We start from the raw sequence: 12,265 nt of genomic DNA, 5'->3' as shown, positions 1-12,265 counted from the left end.
CTTTCCCAGTTCAACACAAATTCTGGACTTGGTTAGATCTGTGTGTGGTCTGCCCTTAACAATGTTGATACATGAATGATAATTTTCCAAAATGTGCGTAGATTTGTTGTACACCCTAAAATATGTCTTTAGCTGCGTCTAATCACTGAAAATAGCCTCCAAACATCTTGTATTCAACCTGCTATTGAATGCTATAATGAGAATGTGCTGTAGCAGGATTGGGTTTTTGTCCAATCTTGGATTTCCAATGGAGATTTTTTTTTCCTAAGACTTGAACTTCTCTTGTGAATCGTGTTCGAGCTCTGTTCTCCAAAAAAGCTGATGTAAAAATTATTTCATGATGATCAAAATGGCCTCCAATATTTGCTTTATTGACCTCAAACACTTAATTCATTTTTAAGGTTGCCTTACATCTTTTAAGTCAATTTTTTATTATTTCCTTATGTCTCCCTCAACCCTCGTAGTCTCCCTTATTAAAATTAAGTTGTGTTAAAAAACAACTTAGCTCATGTCTCTTAGGCATCATGGCATTGTAATTATTTATTCCAACCTATGAACTGAATTCTGATTAAAGTACTGTGATCATTGATGCTGCTCGAGTCCTATAAGCTAATTGCTGGTTCCACCTAAAGAATAAGCATTTGCCTTAAAAAGTAGGAAACCATCTTTAACCAATCAAAACTGCTCAAAAGGGATCTTTCCCTGTTCGATGGTCCTACGGGTGGTCAACCAACTGGCAATCCTCCCTAAAAAATAGGATCCCTCCCTAAAATTGAGGAGGTGGTATCAAAACATCTAGAATGGTCTGTAGACACCCCAAAACCAACTTTCGGTCATTCCCTAGAAAATAGGATTGCTCTTAAAATGTAGAAACTGCCCTCTAAATGCTTGAAACAACTCACAGAACCCCTGCAAAGCTCCATAAACCTCTAACTGAGTCCCATGTCTATATTGTTGACATACTTGAACTTGGATAACTAGATCAACGTCTTCTCATCTACCGGTCACCTAGGAAGGGAACATTACAAGGCACCCTGCAGTTGGGTAAAAAAGAACATGTGTTCAGTTTTATTATACCATTTATTTCTCTCATCAAGTTTATTGGAATCTTTACCAAATTATACATAACATTCTTCTATCCTTGCTTGTGGTGGGAATATCATGGTGCCACAACACCTCATATTTAAAAGCTTGCCATCTGAATATTATCACAACCCTGCAGTACTTCTAGTTGTGAGCAAAATTGAACTGTTTTTAAGGCCATACACACAAAGAAGCACAATATGTTGACTCAAAAGTGCTTGAATGACTTTGTTTATGTGCGATACAACCTTTAGTTGCACGAAAATAAGGTACAAGAGCAAGCTTCACATTAAGCACTTGATTTGGATGAGATTGATCCATATTCATTAAATTGGGATGTTGTTCCTGATGATGATGATGTTGATGTGTTTGTGAATCCTTTGTTGACTGAAGATCAGCTAGCTAAGTTCAAGATGGAGAAAGATGACAGGGATGTAGAAGTGGCAATACATGATGATGAGGAACATGAGCTTGGTCATCCATTAGAGGCTTCTGTTGAGGCACCTATTTAGACACATGTTGAGGATGTTGCTACTATTTCAGCACCACCCACCCAGTGGTAGCAATCTCTTGTGAACTTTAGTTGCAAGCGCAATTTATGATTTCTACTTCTAGTTTTATTGATACTGAAACTTGAACTTAATATGTATTCAGAAGCTATATGTGGAGTTTGACTTTGATATGTATTGAACTCAATTCTATTCAGATGTTGCACTTGTTTTTTTTGGTATATGATTCTATGTTAATTTTTCAAGCAATAATTGATATTAATTTAACTCAAAACTTTGATTAATATATGATGGAGATCTTAAATCAGTATATGTTCTACAGATTTGGTGTATGTGTATGCTTTAAAGAATATTTTAAGAAACTATATATTTTCTAATGTTCAATAAAAACTACAATTTATTGCCAAGGTATTTATTGAATTCTTGGTGATTACAAGTTTTCAAATGTTTTAGGTTGGCCAAATTATTGTCGAGTTCGAGTTTTTAAATTATGGTGTAAATTGCACTTGGTGTTGGTGCTTAAGAGTTCCAAGTTATGTGGAGTAAATGTAAAATATATGGTGGGGGTCAACTAGTTATGTTCTTATAAAGGGACATGGGAACTAGATGGTTATTTTTCTGTGAGACAAGATAATTTGTTGGCAGATTCAAAAAGAAGGAAGAAACTTTAGATAGTGCACATGGGAAGATCCACATGGGCTGATTGATTAAAGGGATGTCTTTTGGTTAGAAATTTAGAAAGTGACATTGTGAGGGTGCCACATTGTATAAGAGTTGTGAGAAGCTATATAAAAGTGAATCCTATTACATGATGGTCCCTGTGAAAGCTTATATAAAAAAAGTGATAGTTTGAGGCCCTCAATTCAACTATGCAATTGAAATGCTTATGCGTCTTTCTTATTTGCTTTGCTTTTGGTCTTGTATTTCTTCCAATATTCATTCAAAATAGGTGGCTTCAGTATGGAAGTGATAGTATTATAAATGATCTTTCAGCCATACCAAATCCCATCCTTGGACTATTTCTTAAGCTTCACCTTGCATAGAGCCAACAAGCCTTGGAGATAGTTGTTTCCATTATCAAGTGAAATGCTAGTCAAATTTTGCATATCTTCATCTAGGAGTGGAAAGTACCCTTGTTCAAAATATTCAGATCTAAAATAGCCTCTTGATCTGATATTGTATCTCATCAAAAATATTCTTTGTGCATTGATCATTGCCTCATTCAATCCTCTTCTTAACTAGTTGGCCCATTCCTTTTGCATTTGGCATTTTGCAAGATCATTTGAACAATGGTCATCAAGTGTTGTCTCTGGAGATGCTTTATAGGCAAATGATGTGCATCCAAATGGGGCAAATTCACATAGATGTCAGGAGTGAGAGATTATGCAAAGGTGTTCAAAGATGTGATAGATAATATCGTTGACCATCACATAAACCATGTTGGTCTTGAAGGGCCGATAGATGTGTGGAATGATGGGTTCATTAGTGAGCATAATGAAGCAAGTAATGGTGTAGCATCACTATAATTGCAAGAAACTTTTAATTTGAGACCTTCCAATAGAGTCAGTAGTATACATCTACGACCAACACCATATCTCTAGGAGAGTATTATCGTTACATTTGTGAGTATTAGTTTTAGTTCAAGTGTATATTTTTGTAGGTTGAAGTTGTGCTTTTAGCACTTTTCTATTCTCTAGTTATTTTTAGTGTTTATATTTATGAAACATTAGTTGTAACATCAAAATAAAAAGCTATATTAAAAGGAATGTCAAATGTAATTGGATTCATTATCACTTGTATGCGACGTCTATCTTGTAGGGTGGATAATATGTTTTATCCTCATAATTGGCAAAATGACCCTCAGATCAAGTGGCTTCCCATCGAATAGTTCATAGGTGATCTTGGCTAGACGAATTAAGACTCCTCCGAGAACCCAATCGTAATCCTAAGTTGCCACACTGAGTGCCTAGTATTGCACCCTCGGGGAACCCATTCCGCGCATCACGGCCAATATGTTGATTCACAAGTGGATACAACATTGTCATAGATGAGTGATAGACATTACATATCATCCACTCATCAATATTTTGGTGACATGTGTAGAATACCCTTATTTCCTTAAGGTTGTTGATTGTTTAGGGCAGCACGTGGATATCAAATATTTAATTCACATTTGTAGAGGTGTAGTTGAGGAGTTTGTCCTTGAGAATGTGATGCATGTGGCAACAAACTAAATTATATAAAATTTTAAATATTGGGCAGTTTTCCTTCGTATAACAATGTATGAACCCTGGGGTTAACCCCATAGTGCAACAACTTTGTCATTGCAAGTCATGCTGAAATGGTTCAAATCCTGCCCAAGCCTACAAAGATCATGCTTGACAGGGTTATTGGCTTGGAGCTGCTGCTGATAGTGTTGCACTTCCCAAGTTGTGGATGATGCATTGGAGCGAAAAATTGCCCCACCTTGTCTGGACAGTGCCAATTGGTGTCGATTGTCGTTGAGTTGTTGTGACACAGTCTATAGAAGGAAACAAGGCCATTACAAATGGATTGATAAGGGGAGATGTTTGGGACCGCAGCTACTGTAGAGAGATGAGGGAGTGAGATATAAGGAATGATAGTAGGGGGAGTAAATTGAATGGTGTATGGCGGTCTATGGAGAGATAAGGTGGTCAAGAGACATAAGGAGAGGATTAGGGAGGTATAAGGACTTAGGGACTTATCAACTATATGCATGTCATATCAAAGAGGTGCTCATGCCTCTATATTGTTTCTACAAGGATGGGGTCCCCTTATTGTGGCCCCACCGGTTCAAACTCTAGTCAAAAGTGGTATTTACCTTAGTTACCGATTCGGGATACGAATCCGATTCGGGCACGTGAATCGGATCCGTGGATTCGTGATTTTTTTTTTTCCCGATTAGGATTCGTGGAGGATTCGTGAATATATATATTACTGATCTTGCCCAAGCCCCAACTAGTAACAGATATATATATATATATATATATATATATATATATATATATATATATATATATTTCTCTCATTTATTAGTATATATAATGCATAAAAAGGTCATTTTAGCACTAGAAAGCCAAAAAATATATTTAAAAAAGTCATATTAAATAATTTAGACTCACTTGAACCTGTTGATCCTTGAGGATTCATGCTGGATCCTTGAGGATTCGTGTCTGGATTCATGCAGATCCGGGTAGGATCCTTGTTTTACACGGTGGATTCGTCAGGATTCATGGCCCACGAATCCGGACGAATCCACTGTATAAAACAAGGATCCTGCCCGGATCTGCACGAATCCAGGCACGAATCCGGATCCGGATCGGACCCGAATCCGGATCCGGCCTCTAGGGCACGAATCCGGTAACTAAGGTATTTACTGATCAAAAATAATATTTGATGAACCCCACTTTCTTTATCTTCAATTCTTTGACTTTGTGAACTCCTATAAACTCAACCATTTGTATTATGCAACATCTATGTAAAGAAGAAACAAAAAGTTTAAAGCAATAAATGACAACAAATTTGTCTAGGTGTGTATTTCATCATATCTATCCCTTGTATAGGCACAACTATAATCTTTGATGTGCACCTTTGTAATGAAGTCAAACAAAAAATGACATGAAATATTGTATTTATGTAGGCATTCTTTTGAATAGTGGCATTCATCTTTGCAAACAAATTTATCTTCATGGTGTGCATTGTTGAAAACAAAATATTATTTCTATTTATATAGGTACACATTCCCACTGCAACTATGCCCCTGAAACTTAACCGTTGAATCTAGTTTTGAAAACAAATTAATCAGCTTTAGGGGGCATGCCAGAGCTCAAGCACACACTACTATCTATGCCTTGATCATTTTGAATTTCCAATTGCAGGGTGCACCTATATGAGCAGCATATCAATTTTCAATTCGTTTTATATAGTTTGACCTTCACTTGATGCATGCACCTCACACAACAACTTTCAACTGTTGAATTTTATCATTATGAAGTACATGCTTGTGGTTTTGATTGGCTTGTATCGAAGTGTACTTAATCTCAGTCTGAACAAAAACTTCTTCCCCGCTCCATTAAAATTACTGTATGATTATTTGATATTAGCCTCCTTGCATATAAGTGCACTCTTAATATCAGTCTTGACAAAAAAAGGTGCCCCTCCTCCACTGAGAATGTTATTCCACAATATTGCAAGGGTTGGTAAAGAACAAAAGAGGATAAGATACAACAAACATTACAAGTTCTGAAAGACTCTTGCATTGAAGACGACTCAAGGCAATGACTTCAATGTTAAACTTGGTACGAAATGACAATATTGACAATTAAAATGATCAAACAAACCAGTCATTTAAGCAATAACATGCACGTTCAATCTATAGTTTCTAGTCTTATTATAGCCATTACATGTCCATCTCACGGTTTGTCAGATCAATGTCTGCAAGGCTTTAATAGTTGTGAAAACAAAATTAAACTTAGTAAGATTGTTGAAACTCATCAAGGATTTTCTCTAGTGGTGTAAAATTTATGGGGGGGATTTCAAATTTAAGTTTCATTTGAAGTTTTAATTAGTATTTTATTTAACCATTGTCTTGAAATGACTTTATTTAAGCTTCTTAAATCTTACCAATGCAGCATTCAAGAATTTAAACATTATGCTCAATATTATTAGCCTTGCTTTATAAGAAACATATATTGACAGGAAACTATTAAATTGTGCTTGCTTGTTTGGCATATACTGTCTTGAAGAAAAGATGCACAATGGAACCCCATTAACAGATGAAGACCGTATACCATGGCTAGAGGCAGTCCGTGATGCTATGATAGATCACATTATCAAAGGTAAGATTGTTGTTGTTGCATGTTCTGCTCTTCAGCCCAAGTACAGAGAAATCCTTCTTCTGGCAGATCCTGAGTATGCATTGGACTCTTATGATTCAAATAAACAAGCAAATCCTCTCTCATTCTCAAGCAGTGGAGTAGAACAGTCTGTGAAACCCTCGTTCTCAAGAAAAGTTGTATTTATGTGCCTTCAAGCCTCGGCACAATTAATTGCATCGCGGCTAGATATCAGGGAAAAAGCAGGAGCACACTTTATGTCTCCAAACCTTCTGCAATCTCAGATAGACTTATTACAAATCGATGATGCAGAAAATATATTTTTGTTGGATGCAACATTGAGCCCTGAACTTATTACAAAGAATATCCTAAGGAAATTATCAGAGTTCCAATTGTTATCTTGATTGAGACAGTATGAATGATCTTAAAAACAATGTATTTTTATTTTCTACTCCTTAGCATGATACAAATGAGATCTTCTGCATTTTTTATATAAGTTGTCTCATTTGGGTTTGTACGTGTAAACTATTAATTTATTGACATGTAATCAACTACAAAACATTGTAATCAGACCAGAATTTTCAGTTCTCTATCTTTCTTAATCTACATTGCATGGGTGATTACAATCACTTTCAGGTCACCTTTCCAAGGATGTCTAACGGATAAATAAAAGATCAGTTTATAGGAATGACTTGACTGTTTGTGATCTAGATATGGTTTCATCTTAAGAATATTTGTTCATATTATTTGTAGAGTTCTCTCATGTATGTGAAGCTGGTCCAGCTTGATATGCCATTTCTTCTATCTATTTTCTAGCTGCCCTTATCTTTAAAGCCACCGGTTTGATTGGTTTAGGGTGCGGTCACATGGAGGGGGCTTCCTAAATAATTCAGTAGGTGTTGATGAGATTTTTTAAGATTATTAGTTCCTGCCATGGTGAGGAAAACCATTGGATTCATTAGGTCCTAAAAGTGCAATTAATCTGACCAATCAAACAAAGTTCGAAATCTTTCCATATTTATTATTAAAGTAGAAAAATGTCATTTATGTAAAGATTTTATTGGCTCCTCTGAAAATTAGCAAGAAATTAAATTTTGGAAAGCAAAATTCTAAGAATTATGGATAAGACTTGTCCCAATTGCATTCATTGTGCATTTAATTAATGTCATTCAACCTTAACACTTCTAAAAAAATTTCATATATAAAAAGTAAAGTCACATGACAAAAGGATGACATGTTTAATACTAGTAGAGTCAATAATTATAATTAAGACAATAAATGTGATTTAATTCTAATAAAGATGGCGTTCATTAAATGTGTTGAATATGCTCAAACAAATATTAAAAAATAAAATATTTTTTTCATAAATATTTGAGTATCTTTAATATTTAAAAAAACTATAAGCTAGCTTTTAATAAACAAGTTCAAAAAAACATAAAAATTTAAAAATAAAATATCAATTTTCAAGCTAATTTTTAAAATATTTTTTGTTTGTACTTTAGAAAAAATTAATTAAAAATTTCTAACATAGATCTTGATGGCCCATAACTACCATTCTACAAATCTAATGATTAAAAAATAAATGGAACTTCATTTTATAAATCACATTTTTCAATTAATGATTATACATAATGAATTTTTTTATTTCTATAATGAAATTAATTTAAAAAGTATGATGATTTTTATAACATTTATTTTGACAATATATTTTCATTTGCAATTATTAAATATACTTTAATGATAAAATTGAATAATCCAGTGATTTAATTTATATGTTTTTGTTTTATTTAAATATTTCTTAAATGATATAAATATTAATAAATTTTTAATTCAGTGTAATAACATATCAGTCTATCTCTTTTATCTCTATTTTCATATATGATCCTTTGCGTCTCTTATTTTTATAGAAGTTGGTGATTTTTCAATTTTCTATTTAGCATATTCTATTCAAGTGATTAAAAATTTAAAATATAGAAAAAAAATGTAATTACAAGAATTTAAAATTTTCATATGATTAACAAGTGGCCAAAAAAAAGCCTAAGCAACTGCTCCAACTATGTAGTTCTTAAAAGTAGGAGCTGCTTTTTTTGAAGAAAAGATTCAATTTAATCTTTGTATCAATTTTTTAAAAGTTGATAAGACCTCCAACTCCATAAAAACAAATCTTAAATTACCCTCATAGGACCATACCCTTAGTCTCCTCTGCCTTGCAACCAAAAATTGATATTCAATACAAAAGCTTGATAATCCTATGATTTGTTTTCTCAAGTTTATATTTTTCATTGTATTTGGTAGACCACCAAAGGTATAGCGGAGGAATCTCGAAATATCAGCTACAAAGAGAATACATCACAAGTTTAGATTTCATATAATACTCAAATAATAAACTATTAACTGATCTCAAACATTGTAATAGTTTATTCATCTTTATCGCATCTTCTGTTGCAATATTTAGCGTTTTTTTTTTTTTTTTTTGACAAAGTTGGCAATATATTTTGAGCACAAAATTGGCTAAATTCAGTTAAAGGTTTGAAATTCGTATATTTGTTATTATGAACACCAAATTGCATTTTGTGAATATGACTGGGATTCAATTTAACAGAATAGGACAGATGATCTTCAAGAAAGTAAATGGAAAGTATCATGTAACTTAATATATTAATCTAGATCATTTTAGCACATTGACTTATTCACGTTTCCAAATGTGGAAAGCAATCTTTATTGAGAAAGATACTTATGGTGTAAGAATAGTTTAGTAAGTTGCTCATGGACATTAAAACATTATAATCTACCAAGAGGTTTTCATCTTCTTCTCACATTGAGCTCCTCTATATGTGTTAACATGTCTCTCTATATGGCATAATTCCAGTTGCTTGAGTGTTGGTCAGCTTCTCTACTTTAATGTATGCCTGCTTCTTTGGGAGTTTGAAGCTTGGACCATAGTACCAAAAATCTTTCTCAGACTAACTCAACAAATCAAAAGATAAAGGTTTCTCATTTAATGGGAAACATTAAGATGGAAAAAAGTCGTTTCTTAAATTTCATGCCATCTGAAGGGAAAATGTTATTTTCCTCTCTAGCACATAGTGTGAAGCAATTTTTATTCTTTAATTTCTAAAATTAAGGAAAGTTTTGCGGCCTACATTTTTGTTAAGGGATAGTGATTTGGGTATATTCTTCTCATGACATGAGTAGGGTGGGGGAATAGAGTCTCCTCTACTAAGATCGAATGAAGGCCTTCGACACCACACGGACCTTTATGGTGCATGTCATTTGTCATAATTTTTAATAGCACTTTAAGAGAATATGTTGACCCTACAAAAACATTAAGTTTTGGCATGAGGACATCCTCAAGATTAAGGGATTGGAATTAAATGTTTCCTACCACCACCTGTAAGTTGGATGCCTAAAAATGTAGTGGATGTTTTGAGGTTATTTCCTTTTAAAAGATGTTGTGGGAAACCCCAAATAATATTTGAGATCCAAGGGTGATACTCTATAGGGTGTACAAAGCAAACTTCAACAAGTTTTTCTTTTTCAACTTTGACAAAAAGAGTAATACTGGAATTCATCTTGTATATCTCATGTTGACTTCTTATCATTAGGAGTAAGAACAATGTTGTGAGTTATGATTTTAGAATCAATGTGCCCAAGTAAAGATATCCAAAAATTCAAGAAGAGAAGTAAGTTCTATGTGTTTTTCCTCATCTAAATATTTGCAAATTTTTATCACTTTTTCAAGGTTGTTAGGATCCACTTACATATTAATGGTGTCAATAATCAAAATACTAGTTTTTGGTAAAACATCCATAGGAAAAGGTCAATTGTGATGATATTCAAACTCAATCTCTTTCCCAAAATATGCTTCACTATTTAGAGAATAGGGTGTTCTGTATGGTGAAAAAGAGAAAGATCATTATTTGCCCCCAATAATAGATCTAAAGCATCACTGATGGTATCAAGAGAAGTTTTTTTATCAAAACTAATGAGATAAGGATCCACAAGTTTAAGAGGTCCACTAGAAATATGATTGAAATTTGAAGTAACTAGTAGTGGCTTCTTATAAGGATTAAGTTTTAATCCATAGGAATGTTCAATTTCCACATTCATTTCCAATAAATTGATATTTTGCAAGCAAGTGATAACCAAAACCATAACAAGAAATTTTAGGTTTAGAGAGACAGATATAACAATTATTTGCAAATATAACCAATATCAAAAAAGAATAAAGCACACAAAAGAGAACATAAGACACAAAGATTAATGTGGTTTACCCAATCTCTGGGTTACAAACACCAAACAACGAGTCCAATATTCTTATTATCTAGTGCTTATAACCTAATTACAATCTGCAATCCCTTGGAACTCAATATCGCTGCAAAAAGCTACTAAATCGTCATACATCATAAAATCCCTAACTGTAAGCCATTTTATACAAGCTTTTTACCGCTTAAAAAATTAGGGCTAGATTATTTTGTCTTAACAAGCTAACTATAAAAAATACTTTTCAAGCCAACCTTGAGAAATGGTTGACGAGTCAACTCAAAAATCCTTGACGAGTTAACCAAAAAACAAAATTGGGGTGATACCTCGAACCCTAAAGAATTATAAAAAGTGTACAGTACTTTCCTAATCAGTTAGCATATATCAACAAGAAGCCATATTTGAAAGAGCTAATGATAGGTCACTATGTCATAACTGTCAAGTTTAATTATTTCTATAGTTTCATTAGTAGAAGTGACAACAAAGTTTTTACTTAGTTCACCAGAAAGAAGAATTGTGGTACTAGGATCTCTTTCTTTTTAATTTTTAGATTGCATTGGATAAAATGATATTTGGATGTGAAATAGGATCAAAGGGAAATTAATTTAGAGATTTGAGAAAAAATAAGGGAGGATGCATAGAGATTTTATCCTACCTCAAATTTTTCACAAGTTGGAGATGAAAATAGAGGAGTGTGTATTAGATCCTATCTCTTTTTCACCTAAGTGAAGAGTGAAATTGGTTTTAATTAAACTAAGTATGTTTACAAAGTATTAAAATACAAGTGTATAATGCACAATCACTAAGGAGGTTCTAAACAACAATTAAATTGTAGATCATAAAAGTGTTTACAATTTAAGATGGTACAAGGAAATATGCTATGCTCCTTGTATCACAATTAAACACACACACACACACACAAAATCAATGAAATATCTTTATATATAGATGAGGATGCAATGTTTTCATGCATTCATCTCTACATTATCATGCCCTTGTACACCGTCCAATGGATCCTTATACCAATGTTCATTTTTTAGATCCATTTGGAGACAATGCTTAATTTAAGAGTGATGTTCTTTTCTGGGATCCCTTAATTAAAGATAATTCTTTTCTTAAGGACTAATCCACTTTATTTGTATTGATTGACTAGCATAACACAACTTGTTACACAATTGATTCCATCTTTTATAACACTTTGCATGATCCATAGTAAGGCAATACCTTATTGCGCCAATGGTCGTGCCTCACTCTTTTGAGTGATGCCTTTTTTATCTCACTTTTGGATTTTATGAGGACTTAAGTCACTTGTGGGATTGGTATTTTCTTTATCTCTCTAATATTGATAGGATTTCTCTTATGTATTGATCTACTTTACTATGAACATGATTTTTTAGCTTACACCTACTATAGTGGTGGCTAAATGTACCATCCTAAAAATTTAGCATGCATACTTAGATACTATGGGCCCCATTTTGATGGTTTTGAGATCTAATGTTCATTAGACTTGATATGAGCAACTTGATTCTTCTTTTCCCACATATTTTCTACCAT

At 33.3% G+C, this 12,265-nt stretch overlaps 1 protein-coding gene across 1 annotated transcript in view; it reads left to right on the top strand.

The window, feature by feature from the left end:
- LOC149574897 (P-loop containing nucleoside triphosphate hydrolases superfamily protein) overlaps window positions 1–7,136 on the top strand; it is a 107,355-nt gene extending 100,219 nt beyond the window's left edge. Inside the window, exon 4 of the mRNA XM_089814747.1 lies at window positions 6,359–7,136. Within this exon, the coding sequence (XP_089670873.1) occupies window positions 6,359–6,852 (494 nt within the window). The 3' untranslated portion in view covers window positions 6,853–7,136. The remainder of the gene's footprint in view (window positions 1–6,358) is intronic.
- Window positions 7,137–12,265: the final 5,129 nt, after the last annotated feature.

This window comes from Cupressus sempervirens, chromosome 2, assembly GCF_028749045.1.
Source record: "Cupressus sempervirens isolate cs-2001-9-10 chromosome 2, ASM2874904v1, whole genome shotgun sequence".
Lineage (NCBI taxonomy): Eukaryota > Viridiplantae > Streptophyta > Pinopsida > Cupressales > Cupressaceae > Cupressus > Cupressus sempervirens.
Note: the sequence above shows the minus strand (reverse complement) of the source record. Positions and strands in the feature narration are given on the sequence as shown.